Below are 23366 nucleotides of genomic sequence, written 5' to 3'. Positions count from 1 at the left end.
TTGTTGGAGGACCTTTAGTATGATTTTTCAAAACTTTTGCTGTTCCATATTTGTCACCTGTGCACAGCTGCTTCTTTGGTTGATAAAAGTCACCATGATTGCAAAAACAAAAAAACTATTGTTAAAGAGCTGAATTTCAGTCACACCCATCTCCAGATAACTGATTGACATGTCCTCTTTGGCTCGCCTAGAACAAATCACATTTCACCTAATATAAGACAAAGCTCTTTATGGTAGCATTTGGTGTCACTTTTTAGCCTAAACTATTTCAACTTTAGTTGGCTACTCTTTTGGTGATCTTGTTTGTTCTTAGTATTTTTTTTAAACTTCAACTTCCTTAATTTCCCACGATTTTGCTCGCTTTCTATGTTGAGCCTGTGACTTAGCTCTCTTGATGTTTAATTTTAATTTGCCTAACTTATTTTTAATTTGCTTAACACATTTGTAGATTTGTTTTAAATAAAGTGTTTTAGAATAAAAAAGAAATGAGTGAATTTAGGACTAAACGAAAGAAACATTCAAAGTATATATTGGTATAAGAGATTTGTCCAGGAAGATACATGTTGAGCATATTGCAAGAGCATCTAAATTACAAAGTGGCATTATTGCCCAGCTGTAAAGTTTATAAAGATTTAGCTTACAGTATCAAGGTATATATTGGGTATGGTGATATAGCTAACTTGCAAAGGAACAATATTCATATTTGAGGATTGCTTTAAAGGTGAAGGAAGTGAACCACTGGTGGGAGCACTCAATGATAGGTCACAGTGAGCATACATCTACAAGTCAGAAGATGGCGAGTGCAACCTAAGTGTAGAAAGTTTGAATCCTGACAGCCTAACTCAGTGCTGAGTTGGGCAGAAGTCACAATTATTATTGAGAGTGTGTTTTACACATGGTCAATATTAGTACAGGATTTACATACTACTGTAACTCTGCACAAGCATGTTCTTCCCTATGCTTACACAACAGGTGAAACACAAAAGAAAGACGGCCAAAGATGTTTTATGTTGCAGAAGAAAATTGTCCTGACATAGATATTGCTGCCAAATATGTACATTTACAGGAATACATTTTAAAACCACCCTCTGTTTTGTGGTTTATTTTAGAGACAGAACACATATAATTCTGAAATGAAAAAGTTGTTGCCATGTCCATGAGAGAATCCTTCTCATACGGTGGAAGACAACTGTGACTTTACAAGACTACACAGACAACATTAGGCTTACCATTGATATCGGATTCCTTCACAGCCTTCACCTCCAACTGCACTAGTTGGCCCGTCAACGCACAAGAGACGTTAATAAAGACCGGCACCGGGGACCACAGGATGGAGCTGAGATTCACTGCTTCAACCCAGTAGACCATAATGCCAGGAACAGTATTTGAGGGCATCTCGGTGGACACGAGTAACCCCGGAGAGTCATACTGTACCTAGCCGGACAAGCAGAAAGAGAGTGACTTCGGACAACACATTCCTCTGACTTTTAAACAGATCACATGTTAATCCCACACTATTCTGGTCTGACAAGAATACACTGTAAATACTTCACAGACATTGTTTACATTATGACAACTAATGTTTCAATTGTTGAAAAGCCGGAGCTTCACCCAAGCCACCTGTGAAGATAGACAAACTCAAAGGAACACATTCCACAAAATCCTTCAACAGAGCAGCAGAAGACCAGACCAAAACTCAAATGAGCTGAGAGCAGCATGAGATCTAGATGTCTTTAGATTCCTCGCTTCAATTGAGAGTAGGTAATTCTAATCAGAAACAAGAATAAAAGTAACTCATCTGCTTCTAATGATATTCCTCATTCCATACCTAACAGGCTCAATCTAACCTGCTCCCTCCCCTACTGTCAACCCCCTTCACGCACAGGCATTCACGGGACGTTTGGTTAAATTTTGGTTGATCTTACAAAGCTTTGATAAGCAATAACACAGTAAATAGATCAGGTCAAGAGGGCATTCACACTAATGGACACTTCAATAATGCATATATCTATACGAGCTAAAACTGTAACTGACTATAAGTAGAGATTTAGGGCCCTAATTCTTAGTGGACATGAACAGTTATCTTTGTAAAATATAGATATTGCACAACCCTTGAATCTTTTCTTGGTTATTGATATCAAAATTAAGATGTCCCATGCTCAAAGTCTGCTAGAGTCGAGCCAGCCACAATTCAATTTTTCAGGGCATCTTGAGCTGGTTACCGGACCTTGGTCGCTTACCCATGAAGACTAAAGGCAGGGCTGTGATTGCCGACCGGATGCTGGCAATCCAGTGGCCATTACCTGCTTTTTGTAAGTGCTATTCAGCTATGTTTATTTTAAATTGCCTTGTTGTATTATGATCTGAATTTACTTGGTTTGTGGACTTGCAGGCCCTTCAAATTATTTTTCAACCGTGGTCCCTCCCACACCTGACATAACTCCGTATAATCCGTTCTGCCAGGTATCAAACCTGAGCATCCAGGTAAAGGGTGAAGAGTTTTACAGTGCTGTTTGCCTTTCTAGGACTTGGAATGACCTACAACCAGAACACCTGTCTTGGTTTCAATATATCTCCTCCTGTCACTCCATTTTCATGTTTCTAATGTAACTTCTACTTTCCATGCCACCCTCAAATTGGCTGTAGTATCATCCACTGCTAACGGGGTGCACTTATGTGCTCCTCTATGATCGCTTTAGAGCATGTAACAAAGCTGGTTGTAAAACATACATTTGTGAGGATTGCTCCTTTGATGCTCCTGGCTGTAGTTTGTAGGCTTACACAGCAGCACACTGAATTATGGCTTACCCTGTTCGGCTCCTGCATGGACTCCTCAAGCATACACTAAGACTGGCTGCATAAAGGTTGGTCCTCTGCTGTTTTAGGGTGGACCCCTCAGAAGATGGTGGCTTGTATGCAGTCCATTACTAGAGGCTGCTAATATAATATCCATTGCTATGGGTTGCTCCTCAGCCACTCCTGAGTGGCCCTTTTAGAACTTATACTATGGCTGGTTGTGTAATATTAAATTCTGGCATGTTGCTTCCTGTTGTAGGAGAGTAGGGTTGCTTCCTATGGCCATCCCCACTTTTTGCTGTGATTCACTAGTTTTTCGACTTTAGTGTGGCTGTGGGCCTGCTAACCAGACCCACAGCCCAGCTGTTCTCTCTCTACATTCATACCATGTACTTTAGGTACATACCTAATTGGGTATTGGGTCATCTTTGTGGGCCCCTGTATAGTGTACCATAGGTACCCAGGGCATAGGTGCATCCAAGGCCTACCAGGGGCTGCAGCATGAATTATGCCACCCCTGGCTGGCCATCTAAACTGACACCACAGGCTGATCACTCAGCTTGGGCAAGGTCATGTAATCACCCCTTGCTTAGATATAGTATTCCTATATCTACCCTTATATATAGACACATATATACCTATAAGTCACTTCTATGACAGGCCTTGAAGGTATGCACCTGTTACAACGCATTTTTTACAACGCACTACCACTACAACGCAGGCATTACAACGCATACCATTACAACGCATTGCGCTGGGGGGCGCTCTAGGATAAGAGGTAAGTTTAATTTACTATCCAACACCTTCCCTAGGGTCCACGGGGACTGGAGTTAGAATAGTAAATTATACTTACCACTATCCAGCACCCCAAAGCGCTATGCGTTGTAATGGTATGCGTTGTGAATACCGCGTTGTAATGGTATGCGGAGTAAAAGTATGCGTTGTAACGTCATACATCCGGCCTTGACAATCCTGAAGGCAGAGTGCTTGGTTTTATGTGAGATGGTGCTCTAGCATGAGCTGAGCCTGTCTGCAGCTTTCGTAACCATGTCCTTATAGCTGTTCTATGATATGTCCATACTATATACTCTTAAGTGCATTATGAACCTCGCGGTTAAATGCTAACTTTGGTTTGGCTTTATCAAAACATGTTGTGTAAGGTTTCAAACACTTTGGAATACTAGCCCCTCGCCAGTTCTGGCGATGGTGGTAGCATTCCACCCTTCTAGAGGGAGAAGACATGTAGTTACTGCTTTACCCGGTTAAAGTTAAACAGAGCCTCAGCATCACAAAATGGATGCTGCTGCCACAGACACGAGTCTGGCCTCCTGCTGCTGGACGAAACTCCAGCCGAGGAGGCCTGGACAATAGGTTTCCTGACTTGGGAGGTGCTAGCACCTCCCCAGACAGACTTTTAGTGTATTGGGGCAGGGAGGACTGCAAAATGAGACACTGCCTGTAGCACACAAGGTGCTCCATACATAGTCCGGTTCAAACCAGTTGCTGGGGCCCTCTAGCCCCATCTCTGGCGCGAAACTGGACAAAGGGAAAGGGGTGTAACCACCCCCTTCCCAGGTTCCACCCATAGGAGGGACCTAGCAGGTAATCCAGCCCCTTAGTTTAGTATATAGATAGCTGAGTCTAGAGACTTTAGATTTATCCTGGAAAGAAACTCTGAAACGAAACTCTTGGACCTTCGATGTTCCATATCGACTGGAAAACTGAAGACATCTCCCTTGTGGTCAAGGAGTGACCACCCTGTGCAAACAGGCACCAACAGTAACTTGCCGGTTTGCTTTGTCGACGCTCCAGCCGGAACCCGAAGACTTAGCAATGCAGGAACTGGACTCCCAGACTTCTCTGACTACAACCCACATCAAAGCTACCTGTGCAGCTCCTGAGGTACCCTCGAAGTTGTGCATCAGGGTTTGAGAAGCCCCAGACCCGAGCAGCATTTGCACTGAAGCTCAGCCCGCCACACTCCACGAGTGCCACGTGGGGCCTGCGCCTGCATTTCAGCTAGACGCTTCTTCGCGGTTGCTAGCCCGTTGGCTAGTGACCCCTCTGAAGACATACTTGTGAAACTACACCACTTGCCTGGTAGCTCCGGGCTTGCTCCAGCTTCCCTGCGAAGGAGAAGCTCCCCAGACCTTGCTGGTCTGAACTGAAGCCAATCTTCACATCCTGCGTGGATTGCATTTGCCAAGCTTTGTTGGGTCCAACCCGGATACCGACACTGCCAACAGCTAGTTCTGTCGCGGGACAGCTTGACCCCAGGTCCTGGTCGTCGTCGACGCCTCCTGGTCCTCGTGGCTGCAGAGACAAGCTTCACCTCTTCACCTGATTGCATCTCAACATCTCCTGGTTCCTTCCTTGCTCCTTCCTGGTCAGTGGCTAGTGACCCAGACTCTGTCCCCTCTGCTTTCAGGTTCTTCTCGACTCTGATCCACCCTTGACTCCACCCGGACACTTTTCTCCTAGTCGCCTGCAGCACTTTCTTGCAGCTCTCCATAGGAAACAGTGACGAAAGCCGACACGAAAGAACACCTATGCACCCGGCTTCCCTGGGTGAGGTAACTCGAATACTTCGGTGCTCCCGTGGGTATTAACTATCCAAGTGTCCTAGTTTAACAGGGTTTTCCCGTAGTCCACCTGGAAGTGTCCGAAATCTACTACTTCGTAACTTTTACGTTCCCATTGAAACTCCATGGTAACTCGCGTGTGTGTTTAGACACTGCACACGCTTCCCGTGGGCCTCCTACTTCCAATCCCTTGCTTGTTCAGTGTAGCCCCAGCGATTTCCTCAGCCCTAGGCCTACTCACCTTTCCTGAAGTGGTTCTTATACCACTTATTTAGTATATGGTTCGTGAGGCCCCTAGGGCAGAATTGTATTTGTGCAACTTATAGTATGCTTATTGAGTAACTTGTGCTGTATCTCGAGCTCTGATCTCATAAAGAGACCAGAGGGGTTGTGTTAGTAATAAATACATATATATTTTATATATACCTTGTGTGGTGTCCTTTCATTTGATATTCAAGGGATTATTATTGGTAAAACAGCTGGCTTCACATGCTCTCTGAGGTTTTAGCCTAAGACTGCTTTGTCTATGCTACCACTAGGATAGCTGGTCTATAAGGTTGACTTTACAACCATCACCATAAGGGTTGTTTGGACTGGTACAAGGTGCTCACTAGAATAGTGAACATCATATACCAGGCCAACTTCTCACACATGGTACTTCTGAATAGACTCTCCAAGCAAATACCAAGACTTGTGGTATAATTATCATTACTATAGGTTGCTCCTTGTCACTCCCGAGTGGACCAGCAGAGCATATACCATGGATGTTTGTATAATACTAATCCCTGTGGGTGGCTCCCTGCTGCAACCAATGCTGGTTAAATGATGTCCATTCTTATGGGCTGCTCCATGCTGCACTCAAGTAGACTCCTTTGGCATAGAGTAAGGCGTTTGGTACAACAGATGCTTCTGTGAGTTCACTGTAGACTATTGTGTAAGTCCCATTCCTGTGGGTTACTCCCTGCTGCGTTTACACAGACTCCTCAGAGGAAGTACCATGGATGGTTGTAGAATGGCCGTTCCTATAGATAACTACTTTTCTACTTTAGGGTAGAATTCACTTGTCTGCACTCTAAAGCCTGTGCCACAGTTTACGGACGAATGCACCCCCAAGGTTACCACGCTTAAACTTGGGCACTCGCCGATGTTTCAAAATCAACACGGTTAAACCATAGAATATAATACAATTTAACCTCTTGGCTGCTAATGACAAGGGTAACTCGTCATGGACTTTCCATTGATTTCAATGGAAATTATATGATCAGAGTAATAATGCCTTAGCAGCCAAGAGGTTAAAACATGATTATTGCTGCAGTGGTAAGCTAAGCTGTCAAGCATAATTTCATAGTAGTTTTGTACCCACAAGCCTGAGAAGTATACACATACACTAAGTGACCCAAACACATTCAAAATATCAGAGAGCCTGTACCGAGGGAGCAAGATAAGGTCCTGGTGACTAAAAACCTCAGAAGGATAGACCTTTAACCTGTGTCTATGATGATCAGCTAGACGGCGGACTCAGGAAAACAACTTCTCAAAAGAAGAGTCTGCGCTGGAGCACTAAAAACATCAGAGATTTCCCCTGAGAATATGCAAAGCTCTACGGTCCACATTGTCTCTATACTGGGATTCATGACCATGCCTTGAAATGGTTGTCTTGCTTTCTTTCCAGTCACTCTCAAGCAGTCACCATGAAAACCTAGTGTTTTAACTTGAAGCCTTTGGTCTGTGGAGTACAAAGGGCTCCTCTTTGAGCTCCACTCTGTTTAATATCTATGTGACTCCAATGGCTGATGTAATTCGTAGATATGGTATATCCTATGTTGACAATACTTAGGCGCATATTTTCAAGAAAGTGGCGGAGCGCGGTGTTATGCTAAAATTGGTAATGCTGCGCTCCGACAGTTTCAAAACACAGAGATGCGGCATATTAACAAGAATGTGGTGCACACCTGCTTTACCCCTAGCACCTGGCGCTAACTAACTACCTTGCGCTGGCACTCTAGGCCATTTCGCTAGGGTGCCTGTGCTGCAGGGTCAATTGTTCATGTGCAGGAAGGGACAACGTCCTGCACATAAACAATTGTTTCAGGCAATTTGCTTTATCTATGTGTGCTGCAGAATGCCGCACACATGGAAAGAGCAAAATACGAAGGGAAATAAAACATTCTCGTGTTGCCTGCTTAAGACTACTATTACCCTGCAGCATTTTTGGCACTGTCCCAAATGGGACAGCGTCAAAAAGCAATGGATGTTGCGGTAGTGCGCCTACTGCAACACCCATTGCACATCCCTTTCATGCTAAGTGCTGCGTGAATAGGGGCGTTATTTACGAGGCAGCATTAAGGAACTTTAAGTGGCTTAATGCCGCCTCATGAATAAGGCGAAGGAGTTAACGCCGTCAGAACGTCGGAAAAAGTGACATTCTTGTGGCTTTACCTCCGTGTAAATATGCTCCTAAGATTGTTGTCCCCTTTGCTGCTCAAACCAATGTTTCTGTGGATAACTTCAATTGCATTTTGTTGAGGGTCGCCCCCTGGATGGAAAATGACTCACTGAAGCTTAATAGAAATAAAACAGTCATTGTCATTTGGAGGGGCCTCTTTGATCTGGTCTCCTTGGTGGCCAGTCAAATTGGATAACCCTCCTGCACCATTTGAATCAGATGGGAATTTGAGATTTGTCATTCTTGTTGCTGTATCTACTAAGTTCTATCTACTTCTTTTACCTATGCATGATGTGCAAGCTACTGTCACTTTTGCCCAGTGAGTCTTGTCATGCTGTGGTGCAGGTTCTCATTCTAGCTTGCACTGACTGTGGTAAGTGTCTTTTTTTGGGCTTGCCAAGAAAGCTGCATCTCACCTTCAGCTGATCCAGAATTGTGCAGCTAGGGCTTCTGAATCTACTTTTTGGAGCCCCTTCTCTTCTCTGTTAAAGGAAGCTGCACTGGCTCCCTGTGCAATAGCAAATACATTGTAAGATTTTATGTATATGTCACAAAGCTTTCTGTAAAAGAGGCACAGGGTGTTTTCAGTCTAGAATCACACCACAAGTGCCTGTTTACATCTTCGTTCCTCCAGTACCTCATGTATTCACATTACTGGTTTTGCACACAGAAGACACAGGGGTGGATCGATTTTGTATCTCTCTCCTAAGCTGTGGAACACCCTTCCTCTTCTATCTACACTCAGAAACCAGCTACATTCGGTTTTGTGAGGGCATCAACACTTGGTTCTTCATATTGCTGAAGATTAAGTATCTTTTCTTGCTGCCTATTTTTAGAGCTGGGCCACCCTTTCTGAGTAGTTGCTTGTGATTAAAAATGCTAATTTATTCATTCACACCAGGTCTCTGGGACCCTCACAGTGGCCACCCACCCCCTCAGGGGCGGCTGGTGACATTTGAAGGTGGTGAGGCGTGGAGGTCCGGGTTGAGTGCCCGGCGGTGGTTGGGGTTGGGGCTCGGAGGGTTCTCCCGCTGAAATGTTTTGAAGGTAGGAAGGAGTGAAAGTAGTTGGGCTCAGGTTTGACCTACGGTTTGTGTAATCCCAGTGCATTCCATTTCCGACTCTGACGTGGGTCACTCAGCGCTTCACCAGCATATCTGTTCAGAGACGGGTGCGAGGCGCGAGCACATGTTAACCTTCACCCCGCAGAATCAGAGAGTACAGGGGAAAAAACAGGTGCCACACACAGGCTCTTAATGCATGAGGCACAGTGCGCAGGGCAGGCTCCCGCGCTGCTACTTTTGTTTCCTCTGGAAACAGTCCTCAAATGCAGCCACCCACCCTTGATGGTGAATTTGGCTTGCATTCCAGAAGCCTGCCAAGCAAAGAGATGTAAAGTTTGATCCGCACGCCTTAGACTAGATCTAGGAACCTTAACAAAGGTCCACCGAAGGATTTTGACACTTCTTAGCAACATTCTTGAACTCTGACTAAATCATCCCAGCACAGCTTCACCGTGGGACTCACAAGAGTTAGAACCCAATCCTGGGACCCTCACAAACTCTCATTGTTTACCCTCACACTGGCTGATCCTGACACACTGGGCCCTCCACCCTGGAATCCCGAGGAGCTCAGAACTCCATCATGGAATGCTGTCTACTCACAGCTCCAATTTGGAACTGTGGCTTGCTCATAGCTACCAAGCTCCTCCAATTGGCCTGATGAGTTGAAACTGTCAAGAGTTCATCTATCCCCCCACCACCACCAGCATCCTGCATGTACCAAGTGAAGTGACAGACACAGAGAAGCACAAAGAAATAAATACAATGGGTACAGACTGACAAGAAACAATAACTACCTCTATTTCCAACAGGACTGCAGTGATCCCCATAACCCGGAACTCGTTGGTGAGATGCTTGCTGCTGAACACCAGCTCTGACTGGTTGTTGTAGAAGGCGGGGAAGAAAGGGACCTCTAGCCTCTGGATTTCTGGCACCCCTCGACCACTGACGAGAGAAGCCTTCAAGGACACCAACGTGTCAGCTGTGCTCAGATCCAGGAGCACGCCATCAGTCTGTTGGTGTGTTTTAACCACACACATGTAAATACCTGGACAAAAGAATCACAATCGTGGCAAGCAGGTATAGCTGGATAAAAATCCTACCTCATCTCAACAATTTAATTTCTCAATATATGTATGTTTTGCAGATTTAAAAAATGTCTACATTTTTAATTGTAAATATAGTTTAAAGCATATATTTAAATTATTTTAATTTCATCAAACATAATGGTATGCACCCGACCTCAGTTTTTATGCAAGCGTGTATAAATAAATTTGTTTGATTCTGTTATTGCACTGCACGGCTTGGCACTGCAGAGGCTAATCACAGTCCTTGTGTTCATTGAAACAAGGAGATAGTACAATTAGAACATTATAGCCAAAGTGTGGACAGGAGGTGTCATGCCAACACCATGCAGAAGAGACGTGTCTTCGGAGTTTTTTCTTTAAACAGCTAATGGAGTTTTGTAACCACCAGTCTTGGATGTCAATTCTTCAATAGGCCAAGGGTAGCAGAAGTCATCAACGTCTTTTGGACCACCAATGGTATCACAAGGTTGTTTAAAGAGCCTATTTTAGTCCCTGAACAACCCGCCTTTTGGATCTCAGAGTCAAATGCAGAGGTCTTCAACAATGAGGAGAACCCACTACCTAGACCATTACTCACAGCCATTTCAGGTTTCACAACACATCTCAATCCTTTGCACAAGATACTCATCCGGATATTAGGACTCTCCCAATTCCGTGGCATGGTCTTTAACCTTGTGGGGAAGGTGTTTTGTAGTGAGAGGGAACTGCAAGTTCTAGTGCAGAAGATGGCCAATGGGGAGCCCGGGTTCATGGACCCACCTCCTTCAAACACCAGCGCCAAAGTAACACAAAACACTAGCAGGAGATCAGCCTAAAGCGAATTTGTTGTCCTGCCACCTGTGCCCCGAGGAGAGTTGCTCCATCACAATCATTGTCTCCTGCAGCCCTAGCTGCCACTACCATTTCTTCTGCAACCACTGCAACACCCAACACACCGGAGAGAGGAGAAGGTATGCACCTGTACGACCTCCTAGAAAGAGACTGTCACCCCCAAGAAATATGGAAGCTACAGGTAGAACGCACAAATAGTGCTTTTGCCTGAAAACAACCATTCAATTTGTCAGACGTGTTCCGTCACATAAACACTGTGAGACTGCTGAAGGGGGAGGGGCAGGGTCATCCTAATGGAAGAGGAAGCCTCACACATAAAATTGTGTCGTGCTGCATCGGCAACCTCTCCCCTCACCCTGGAAGAACAGTACTTCGAGGGCAGACTCAACCTCCTGTTGGACTCAGCGCAGGAGGAATTCTTAGATAAAAGCTACTGGATGTGAAGGGATCCATGTCAGTGAATTAAAAATACCTTAATGTGTCCCGGCTATTTGCTTTTATTAGTGTGTAAATTAGGTAAGGTTAAAAAGACTGTGAGACAGTAATGCGAGAGCAATGACTCACACCGCTATAAAAAATTAAATAAGCCAACGTGTGTATGCCCATCTTCAAAACCCATGCGGTCTGAAGCATTCCTCAGGCCTATTCCCCTGCTGTATAATGTAAGAAGGAAACTAGCGAAAAGATACAAAAAATACTAAATGTGCTCAGGTGAGTCCTACCTGAAAAAAGCATGTGAAGAATATATGGTCAGAGTATTAATTAATAGACCAAGGGGTATCAAAAGAATGAAATGGAAGGTGGCATGAAGATGACACTGCACAGCAAAACCAAAACACACAGAACACACATGGTAGGTGAATAGACCATGCATAAAAGTAGCACATAATACATGCACAGTAATGAAAAAAAGGCAAACCCATGCATAGAGACGCAAGCTATTGGTACTTGTTCACTATCTTGCCCTAGATTTTAGGGGATACCAGCTCCTATAAACAGAGAGGGGAACAGTGTCCTTTGTAGTTACACACTATTGAAATCAGGGTTCAAAGACATTGTAAATGGTTAATGAGCATGCTTCATACATAGTGAACCTTGTTTTTTTCAATGTCAAGCGTGCAATAAGCTGCCTGACAGCCGTCAGAAATCAGGGAGTACACAGCCTATTTTCTACAAGTATTTTGAAAACTACAACACACTTTTTCCATGTATCCACACTCTTACTACTAGTAGCCCGTAACAGTAATCGCTGTCCTTGGGCAAGAATAGGCTCAACACATATGGATACTAGTAAACCATTCTTAGCAGACAATTGATACAGCAGGACTCCATTCATACAATTTTCTTGGACTGATAGTAGTTTTGGGTTAAGAGTTCGCCCAACCTGTATAAATATTGGTACGGCATTCCCCTGGATGATGGATTAGGCACACTCCCATGCTCACTTAAAAAAATACAGAAAAACACAGGAAGGGCTTGTGAAGCATGTTAATACGCCCCCACACATACAAATCAAAACTTGTGATCCAAATTCAAATCAACAACTTGCATCCATTATCTGGGTGGAAAGGGGTTTCCAGAGACACTATCCATGTAAAACAAGCCTCTGTAGAAATGCGCTGAAAGGAGACAAACCCCGGTCTGACCAAACTCCCTCATGGAGGATGGGGACGGGGCATCCGAGCAAAGTCGGGCCTTTTTAGGTCTAGCATGAGCTAGCGCATGCGCTATCTGGCGGGACATTTAGTAGCTGGGTTTTAAAAGTGCTACCGACAAGCTTCTGCTGGCCACCAGCTTGCTGTTACACGCACAAGCGCGCGCGATGTGCACAACTGCAATCTGGTTTTCTGTAATGGCTCATTAAGCCTTACAGCGAGCGTGTGAATCCCCTCCCCTACCCCCTCCCTTCTCCCACTCCCTCCTCGTCGGCTTAATTTTCCTTTCACTTTTGCGCCGCGCGGCCGTGTCACTTTCACGGCCGCGCGGCCATTGCGTGTTTTCTTTATTTTTGTCAAATTACATATTTTTTAGTTTGTGTTTTGTTGCGGAGTCAAATTGCACTTTATTTCTTCATTGCGCGGCATTGCACGCTTTATCTTTAGTATTAAATATGGCGGCCGCACGTCTGTTTTGGTAGGCACAGCTCATCACTCCTCTTTTAGTTCCTTTTCGTTGCAGCCGGGTGATTACTTCCCCATATTAGTTTTGTATCATTTACTCTGCTTCCGGACCTTCTGTGCTTTACTCAGCTTCTGAGGAGATCACCAAGCAGTCCAAGTGCATGCCACTAACAAACACCAAGCACGGGTCCTCTTGCACCATAGCACAAACAAGACAAAACCTCCTCATTTGGGTACATTAGCGACCAATACCTGTAAAACATAGCTGGGCAGAGTCCCTCAAGGAGGCAGGATGCCGTACCATTTGCCCCAAACTTTATTAAACATGCCGTGACACCCCCGGGCCTCAAAGAGGGACTCCTCCTGGACTCCGCACCAGTCTACCCCCCTCCTCCATTTCCACAGCGTCAGAGCCGCAGCTTGTGACCAACCGGCCGCGATGCCCCGTTTCGCCACCGCCAAGGCGGTACCCAGGAATCGCTTGTCTACTCTGGAGCCATCTAGGCCATCAAACACCCCCAGCAGGAGACGCTTTGGGTCATGGGGAATCGCCCACCCTAGGGTCTGCGTCAGCTCATTCTCCACCCCCCTCCAGAACGGCTCCAGGGCCGGGCACAACCACACCACATGATAGAAGTCTGCGGGGTCTGAGTTACAGCGGGCACAAGCTGAGGAAGCTCTTAGGCCGGCTCTGAAAAGACGCACCGGGGTAAGGTATGTTGCGTGAAGATAATAGAGTTGGATCAGGCGTAGCTTCGAGGAGGTAGTCAAGGTTTTGGGTGCCATAAGGGCATCACGCCAATCCGCATCATCTAAAGGACCAACCCACCCCTCCCAGCCCGCCTTAAGTCTGTGAGAAGGTGGCCTGATATGCAGTGCTCACTATTCTAGTGAACACTATGTATCAGTCCAGCAACCCTTATTGATGATTGGTTGTAAGTCAACCTTATAGACCAGCTATCCTAGTAGCGTGGATACGAGCAGTCTAAGGCTAAAGACTCGAGAGGGCGTGTTAAGCCAGCTGTTTACCACACATATACCCCTTGAACACCAAGTGAAAGGACACCACACAAGTGTTATGAAAATAAACAGTTATTTATTAAGAATCACAACAGCCCTGTACTCTTTATGAGGACAGGGTACTAAGCACAAACCAAAACTCTTACAAAAATACTTACGTTCGCACCGTATATACAAATGCCCGAGGGGCACGGAAAACCATATACTCTGAAAGTGGAATGTGAAATTACTAGCAGGTAAGTACAGTACTAATAGCTTTTGGAATCGCTAGGACTTGACTAGGGAATCGTTAGATTACTTCTAGGAGACCCAGGGGACTCGGGTGCAGTGTGTGCACTCTCACGCGAGATGCGGACAAAAGTCTATGGTAGCTAGAAATTGCAAAGTTAGTGTTCTCGGGCGAACCCGACCTGGTAGGGAGAAAACGACAGTGGATCCTGACCCTTGGATAGTGAGGCTATGCTGGGGCACCGAAATGCCGAAGTTACCTAGCCCAGGGGCTGCAGCTGCATAGGTCTGAAAAGACGTCGGGAATCCTCGTAGACGGACCAGGAGCCGGAAGAAAAGATGCTGGCCGGTGACCAGTGAAGAGAGTTCAGTTGGATCCAAGCCTGGATCTTGAAGATAGATGACACCTGAAAGCAGAGGGGACCAAGTTCGAGACTACTAGCCAGTAGTCAGTGGGCACCTGGAGGGCACCGGATGGTAGCCACCTCGACAAGGTGAGTGGGTGACGCTGTGCTCGGAGATCTCACGGACCAGGAGGCGTTGTCGGCGACCAGGATGGAGGATCGAGCTGTCCCACGAAGATAGAAGCTGTCGGCGTCGCTGGACCCAGGATTGGGCAACAAAGCCTTGGCAAATTCAAGCCCACGCGGTGGACCTAAAATGGCGTCTGGAGTGGACCAGGAGGGTCCGGGGTGCCTCTCTTGAAGAAGGAAGCAAGGGCCAGTCTGGAGCAACCAGACCAGCAGTAGTGATGTCGTCGGGCGTCGTTCAGAAGGCCACAAGCCAGCCGGCTAGTAGCCAAACAACGCGGTGCACAGCAAACAGCAGAAGGGCCCCACGCAGATCGTGGAGATGCAGGGAGGCTGATCTTGGATGCTGGAGCTGCGCAGGGTTGGGGCTTCTCGGACCCCAAAGCACTCACCAGTGGAGGACACGGTGGGCTTGCAGTAAAGATGTCGTGCAGTCTTGGCGATCGTCGGTCCCTCGAGGTCTCGTCGCACTCACGGTTCTCAGCTTTGCTGTAGAGGTGAGTAGAGGTCAGAGGTGCCAGGGAAGCCGGGTCTCGTCGAGCTGGGTCGTCGGATTCGTGATGAAGGACTTGCAGCAGACCGCAGTGTTTCTTTAGGATGGTGCCTGCGGATGCAGGGTGACTACTCCTTAGCCACAAGGGAGAATCTTGATGAAGAAATCTTGATGTCCTTTCGAAGAAAGTCGTGTCTTGATTCCAAAGATGATCTCATTTGAACAGGGGGCCCGCTCCTATCTTTATACTAAAAAAAGGGGGCTGACCCGGTGACTAGGTCCTGCCTATGGGTGGGACTAGGAGGGGGGTGGTTACACCCCTCTCCCATGCCGGACTTCCCCAGGCCAGGGGCTGGTGTGCCCCTGGAACTGGTTCAGACTGGCCTATGCGTAGTGAGCACCGGGGTGCCACTCAGCAGTCACCTTCCTGTAAAGCCCTGCCTACCCAGGATACACAAAACCATGTCTGGGACGGTGCTAGCACCGCCCCTGACAGGAAACCCTTTGTCCAGGCTCCCCTCGCTGGAAGGACTCCCAGCTGCAGGGGGTCAGACTCGTGTCTGTGGTGGCAGCATCCATTTTGTGGAGCTGAGGCTTCAGTTAACTTTAACCGGGGTTCACAGTTACATACATGTCGTGTCCCTCTAGAAGGGTGGAATGCTAACCCCGTCGCCAGAATTGGCGAGGGGTTAGTATTCCAATTCGTATGACACCTTACTCGACATGTTTTGATAAAGCAATACCAAAGATAGCATTTAACCGCGAGGATTATAATGCACTTAAGAGTATATGGTATGCGATATCATGGAACAGCTATTAGGACTTGATTCCGCAAGCTGCAGACAGGCCCAGCTCATGCCAGAGCACCATCTCACACGATTCCAAGCACTCTGCCTTCAGGATTGTCAAGGCCTGCCATAGGAGTGACTGATAGGAATCTGTGTGTCCATTTTAGGGTTAGGTATAGGTATACTACACCTACAGCAAAGGGTGATTACACGACTTTGCCCCAGCTGTCATGCAGCCAGTTGTGTCAAATTTAGGAGGCCAGCCAGGGGTGGCATAATACATGCTGCAGCCCCTGGCAGCCCTGGGTACACCCATGCCCTGAGTTACAGGGTCTGATAGGGTGGCCCAGTACCAATTGGAAATGTACCTAGGGTACATGGAATCAATTTTACAGAGAGAGCAGTAGGCCTGGGGTCCTGATTGGCAGGATCCCAGGTCGACTATGTCCAAAACCAGCTAAAACACAGGGCAAAAAGTTGGGGGCAACCATAGTCAGGATGTACCTTCCTACAAAGTCGGTCCAAAGAAGTGGGGCTATTGTTATCTAGGGCTCGGTATATACGGGACACACCTCCCCTACCCAGGTTGCCCATCATTACCTGAGCCTCTAGAGGGCTAAATTCCGTGAGGGTGGCAGGTTTTGGGAGATGCGTGTGGAGGGCATGACGGAGCTGGAGATATTTGTAGAACTGGGAGTGGGCAAGGGCGTGTGTGCATTGTAGGTATGAAAAGGAGCGCATGTGGTCACCCACCCATACATCACCAAGGAGTGAGATGCCCACCAGATCCCAATGGCGGAACCCCTCCAGGGACGAGACGTCCCCCAACCAGGTGCCGTGCCATAACGTTGTCTGCCTAGTTAGCTTCCGATCCCAACGCACATGCCCAAGGGCCGTGTACCAGGCCATAACCACCGTTCTGGTAACTAGGGGCAAGGCCCGAGGGACTGGGGAACCATAGAGGAAGCCCTGGAGCTGTGCGAAGTCCAGGGAACGGGGGTTCCACCCGGTATGCCGGATCGGACCAGCCGCCCGCGAACCAGTCATGGATCCCGTCACCAGTGTTTTAATGATGGATAATCACTGGTGCTGTCAGGTAAGACTTTAATCGGGTTCCAACTAAAGGAGCAGGGTAGCGTTGCATATCTCAAATGCCCCTCTAGTGTTTCTCTCCAAACCCCCTCCTTCCAATCTCCCATTGGACTGCACCACCCAACTTTGCTGGCACAGGTGCTCGCCACATTCTCTTCCAATCCTGTGCAGTTGCTCCTTCACACACACATCTCCACTCAAAAACATTGTCCGCATCTTCGTAGAATACTACAGCAAAAGATGGTTTATTGCCTACTACTTTGCTTTACTATCGTTCAAGAAAGGGGAAAATAATCAACAAAATCTGGTGTTACATTACCACAAGCATTACAAAGGGTCAATCCGTCCACTCTACACACATTTTTAGAAAACAAAATACATTTGTCGGCTTCAAACATTACTGATGAATGTAGAATATATCCAAATATTTCATGTTTAGTTCTCTTTTTGTTTGTTTGTTGGTGTTTACTGTCTCTTCTCCATAAACGTCTTTGTTCAAAACCTCAACCATCTTTCAGATTTATGGTATCCTATGTCTTCTAAATTATGTTCTGCCACTTGTTTTTCCTAAGATATCGCTGGCAAAAACGCAATGTCGCTTTTGTTAAGTAAACTAACTTAGCTATGAATTTTGCCTGAATTGTATAGTGTATGATGTGCAACCGCGCTAAAAGTATGATTTTCAGATCAGACTCCTTTTTAATGTGCACCTAAACAGACTTAAACAAGCATTGGCTTAACAAATAGGTCTCGCCTTTGGGACCTTATAAGTGTTTAGCCAAGCAACAGTTGTTGTTGCACCAAGGATATTGTGCTGCATACTTAAATACTTATAAGGTCCCAAAAGCGAGACCTATTAGCTATGCCAATGCTTGTTTAAAGTGGAGTAAGGATAGTTTTTTTGTGTTTGCCAGTATTCATTCGGCAGAAAGGAAGGGGCATGCCCGCAGTCAAACTTTCCAGGAAGGCTGGGAATTGTAGTTCCAGGCTACGCATGGGGCCCAAAAGAATGGGAAATGTAGTTGTTTTGGCAGAACACAGTATATTTCTAGATGACATGAGGAACAATCTTCAGCCTAGAAGGCTCTTGTTGTTTTTTTTAAGATGAAATAAAATTGGGTGACAGTGTCATATCCACTGTTGTGATTTATTTAGTTTATTTTGGGGACATTATCCAACAGACTTTAATATTGAGTAGGACCGCCATCCAGAACCAGGTGAGGCAATCACTCGAATAAGCGAATTCCTATTACAGTAAATCATTTATTCGCAAAATGCAGATTACCCGCATCCTTATGTCCTCAGAATATCATTGCATGGGAGTAGGTGACATTCAAAATAAAAGAGGGTGTTTTCACGAAAAGGGTGCGGCTCACATCCTCATGCTCCCCACAGTACCTCATCATTGAGTCCCCGGCGATCAGTCTGGAGCATATAGATCCATCTTTGTTCGAAAAGGAAATAGGGTTCAGTCATATCTGTTCGTGTCTTATACAATTTTTCAATGACAAAACACTCCATTTCATTCTCATTGTATCCCTTTTCTAAATGGTGCCTGGTGAGTTTGGTTGCATCTCGTTTGTAGTTAATGGCACTGCGGTGTTCAATGTTTGCACGTTTATTCCAAATATACATATGACCACAAGGCTATCTGATCAAATAGATCACATCCCTAGAGTTACAGTAGGTCAGGAATTTTAGTTGCCATGGTGTTCTCAAGCCCAGGTCTAATTCCTTAGTCTTCCTTGTAAGTGGGCACACACTGCAGTGACCATATGAAGAATGACCTACCGGAGGTGGAAGGTTCCCTAAAGTAATTTGATCTCCTAAGGTTTCAATTCGTATTGGGTGTGTGTGTACAAGCATGTCTTTTATTTTCCTGGCCCTTTTAAAAGCATGCATTGGTTTCTCAATTGCGAGGCCTCCTGATAATAGTATTTTCCGATGCTTGTTGATGGCGTTCTGTAGTATGTTAGATAAAGGGCTATAGGTAGTTACACATATCAATCTTTTGTTCTCTTCTTTTTCTTATGTGGACAGCAACTGATCCCTGTTATATTGTTCAACGTCCTTTTTAGGTTTCGCTGGGGGGCGGAGCCGTTAGGCTCCTCCTCCAGAGAAATCTATTGAGTACAGTAAGGCACTATGGAACACGCCCCCCGTCCCATTGGCTAGCTCCATAAATGGAGCCTAGCCATTGGACGAGGGGCCTGTCCATCAATGCCGGACCAGACACGGGGGCGTTCCCGAGATTCTTTGGCTTTTGCCGACGTCACGCGACGCCGGGAACGCCCCCGAGTCTGTTCCGGCATTGCCGGCACCTCCCTTGCTGCTCGGGACGGGTCTCCTTATTTGTTCCTAGCTGCCCCTCTCCCGCCTCCCTCGTCCTCTCCCGCCCCCCTCCCGCCGTTCGTGTACTCTCCCGCCTCCCTCGTCCTCTCCCGCCCCCCTCCCGCCCCCCTCCCGCCGTTCGTGTACTCTCCCGCCCCCCTCCACTAGAAACTCGCCGTTCTGTGTAAAAGTGATCAGCTGTAGGGGTTTGTGCGTTTTTAGCGGGGATAGGAAACACATCACATAACATTTCCTTAGAGAGAGAGGAGCCGGCGCCCGTGCCTGACGGTGGGCGGGGTTGCTGAATCAGGAGAGGGAAGTGAGAGGAAGATGGCGATCTAACTCCTCCTCCGCTGGTGAGCAGACCCTGCGCGAGAAGCCTCGAGCGCACAAAACTTCACCGGCGGCTCCCCTCGCCTCAAAAAGAACAACAAAGCACCGGCGAGGAGCTGCGTGGAGCCGCTAAAAACCCCCCACAGAGAAAGCGGTAGGAGCAGCAGAGCCCGCCTGAGTGCAGCGGCAGCAGTGGGCGTCCCGGGCAAGCTCTTGTAAGATCCTTGCAATTAATCCCGATTTCCGATTGGTAATTGTGTATTTAAATAAATAAATGCAGCCCAGTTACTCCTTGCACTGACGGAACCGCAAGGGAAAGCAGGCGGTTACACAAGACCACTTGTATTTAAAGAAGCGCTGCTTTCATATGCAACTCCAGGGCTGGTATTGCTGTGGGAGGGGGGATGGCAGCGCCAGAAGCCCCTGTGGGGAGGGCAGTGCACTGCAGCTCGTTCACTGTTGGCATGCCGTGACACGCGTGTTTAAGGCTCTCTGCCTTGTATGCTCACACTTCTGTTATCTGGTCAGCCGTGTGGGTATTTTAGTCGTTGAAAATACTGCAGCTTCAGGTGTCTGTCTACGCTAGTGAAAGATCTTGTGGGTAGAGCGCAGTTACACGTGTAGCTTGCAGGCAGGGTTAGATGCCTGGTGTGTCTGCCACTGAAGTCTTTCTCATAGCACAATGTACGCACCTATCGCCTCCCAAAGACTGTATTCCGGAGGCGTGGGAAGTGAAGACGGGTTTTAACAACATGACCACCAAGCGAACCGTCAAAATATCTTCATGTAAATAGTGTGAGCAATTCATATTTTGTGTATGTTAATGACAGACTTGCAAATTGAATGCAATTTCTGTGACGTAAATCTCCCACCCCCATTTTTTGTTACTTAAGCTACCTAGCGTTAGAAAATTACAATATATTTTTACATACGGTGTCAGTTGTTGTATTGAATGTTACTGTTACCAGTTTAATTTTTAGGCACATCGTGCCACATTTTTACTCCTTGCACTGACGGAACCGCAAGGGAAAGCAGGCGGTTACACAAGACCACTTGTATTTAAAGAAGCGCTGCTTTCATATGCAACTCCAGGGCTGGTATTGCTGTGGGAGGGGGGATGGCAGCGCCAGAAGCCCCTGTGGGGAGGGCAGTGCACTGCAGCTCGTTCACTGTTGGCATGCCGTGACACGCGTGTTTAAGGCTCTCTGCCTTGTATGCTCACACTTCTGTTATCTGGTCAGCCGTGTGGGTATTTCAGTCTGGTTGAAAATACTGCAGCTTCAGGTGTCTGTCTACGCTAGTGAAAGATCTTGTGGGTAGAGCGCAGTTACACGTGTAGCTTGCCGGCAGGGTTAGATGCCTGGTGTGTCTGCTTCGCGTTTTATCCTTCCATGTAATTTAATTACTGTGGCATTCTGCCTATAAACAGCCCTTATTTCACAGGCTAATTTCCGTTAGGTGTTCAAGCTTCTCTAAGCATTGCCCTTTGAGATAATGTCCAGAGATTAGTTTTACATGCACTGCTTTGATTGCATGCTATATAATAATCATGCCATGTTTTTTTTTTTAGAAAGGAACAGTTTGTGAATGACTGTAGATACTACCCAGAGTCACTCAAAAGGAGTTTGATTTAATTACTCAATGCGTGACTAGTTGTCCCGTTTTCCTGCAGTATTATATACTCATTCTATTTGTTTTGGCCAACTTTATAGGCATTTTAAAGATAACAGCTTGTGATGAGTAGAGATCTGTGATGAAGAGCCCCCCGACCACCCCCACCAACCTCCTCTGTCCCAGAGATCTACTGGCTTTTATGTGTAAATGTGGTTAGCAGGAGTCTGACCAAACTAGCTGCAGAGGCCCCATGGGAGAGGCCTGGCTCCTCACTGATACCAGGCAGGCCCAGGAGCATATTGGCACTGGAGTGCGGATGGCAGGTGACCATATGTTCTGTTCGACCCCACTTATCACAATCCCTGCAATCTGTATCCCTTTGCTGTGCTTACAATACATGTTTACCCTCGCAGCATGCGCTTTTAGTGTATCCCTGCCAACTCTTGATAGTTTCCTCCTCGCACTTGATGTTTTAATACCATCTGTTATAAGTGTGCTTAGAACTGTAAGGCTTAACCGACAAGCACAATTATGTATGTTGATCATTGTATACATTGAGGTACGATTTGTGCAATTTTTCTCTCAGGGCGTTTTATTAATATTATCGGACTGAAATTGACTGTGCAGCCTTTTCCCCACAGTTTCTTGCCAGGGTTTGTCCACAACTCCTTCGCAGCGGTTCCTTCTGGTTGGGCATCCCAACGCGCTTTCAAGGCAGCTCAGCTTTCTTTAACAATTACATTGGTGCACGATTGATGTGTGCATTTATATTCCAATGTGCACTGCTTACTAAAGGAAGCACATTTGTTATATTTTCTGGCCAGGGAGGCACATATGATATATGTACTTATCAGATCCGTTTATTGTTGCCAATTATGTATACATTTCCTTAATTGTGTGTTGTTTCTACAGCCATGTATCCCTGCGAAGCAGTTACATTATTTCTCCTGTCGCCAAAGAAACCTTGGAATTAAGTGACAGCTTATTAATCATTTCAATACTTAACTTCTCTACAGGAAAGCTTAAAAATATTGGCAAACCCAATAGATCTGCCTAAACACTTGTTTCTGTTTGCCTCTCCTGGGCCCTGTTCCTTTCCACCCACTATAGTTTTAGGGGTGTGGGCGTTCTATTATTAAAAGAATATTACTGTACCTACCCACTGCTGCTGCTGGCTTTTCGTTAGTGTACTTTTACAGTTTCCTTGAAATACCATGCAATGTTGATTCCCTGTGATGGATTAATGATCACAATTAATGCCTTGGTTTCATACTGGAACTGGTTAATGTGCAGAGTGGTGAGTGCAGAGTGGTGAGTGCAGAGTGGTGAGTGCAGAGTGGTGAGTGCAGAGTGGTGAGTGCAGAGTGGTGAGTGCAGAGTGGTGAGTGCAGAGTGACTAGGGAGTGCAGAGTGACTGCAGAGTGCTAGAGTGTGCTAGGGAGTGCAAGGGAGTGCAGAGTGCTAGAGTATGCAAGGGAGTGCAGAGTGACTGCAGAGTGCTAGGGAGTGCAGAGTGACTGCAGAGTGACTGCAGAGTGCTAGGGAGTGCAGAGTAACTGCAGAGTGACTGCAGAGTGCTAGGGAGTGCAGAGTGACTACAGAGTGCCAGGGAGTGCAGAGTGACTGCAGAGTGCTAGGGAGTGCCGAGTGACTGCAGAGTGCTAGGGAGTGCCGAGTGACTGCAGAGTGCTAGGGAGTGCAGAGTGACTGCAGAGTGCTAGGGAGTGCAGAGTGACTGCAGAGTGCTAGGGAGTGCAGCGTGACTGCAGAGTGCTAGGGAGTGCAGCGTGACTGCAGAGTGCTAGGGAGTGCTAGGGACTGCAGAGTGACTGCAGAGATTAAGCTAATGGCAATGTAAATGACAATGCCATTTATTTATCTGTTTTCAAAACCAACACATAAATACACATTTTGTCATTTACAATGCCAATAGCTCTAACTTTTCCAAAGGCGAAACCATTGCATTGTAAATGCTTGTTCTGGCTCTTTTTATCACCTGGGGGATATTGTTTT

At 46.5% G+C, this 23366-nt stretch overlaps 1 protein-coding gene across 1 annotated transcript in view; it reads right to left on the bottom strand.

The window, feature by feature from the left end:
• NUP210L (nucleoporin 210 like) overlaps positions 1 to 23366 on the bottom strand; it is a 307190-nt gene that overhangs the window by 26714 nt on the left and 257110 nt on the right. The window contains exons 36-37 of the mRNA XM_086945518.1: positions 9683 to 9933; positions 1230 to 1434 (exon numbers count right to left, since the gene is read on the bottom strand). Coding sequence (XP_086801644.1) covers positions 1230 to 1434; positions 9683 to 9933 — 456 coding nt within the window. The remainder of the gene's footprint in view (positions 1 to 1229; positions 1435 to 9682; positions 9934 to 23366) is intronic.

The sequence above is a fragment of the Lissotriton vulgaris genome, chromosome 12 (genome assembly GCF_964263255.1).
Source record: "Lissotriton vulgaris chromosome 12, aLisVul1.2, whole genome shotgun sequence".
In the NCBI taxonomy this organism is placed as follows: Eukaryota; Metazoa; Chordata; class Amphibia; order Caudata; family Salamandridae; genus Lissotriton; species Lissotriton vulgaris.
The sequence above is the reverse complement of the archived record's forward strand: the minus strand, read 5'-3'. Positions and strand labels throughout refer to the sequence as shown.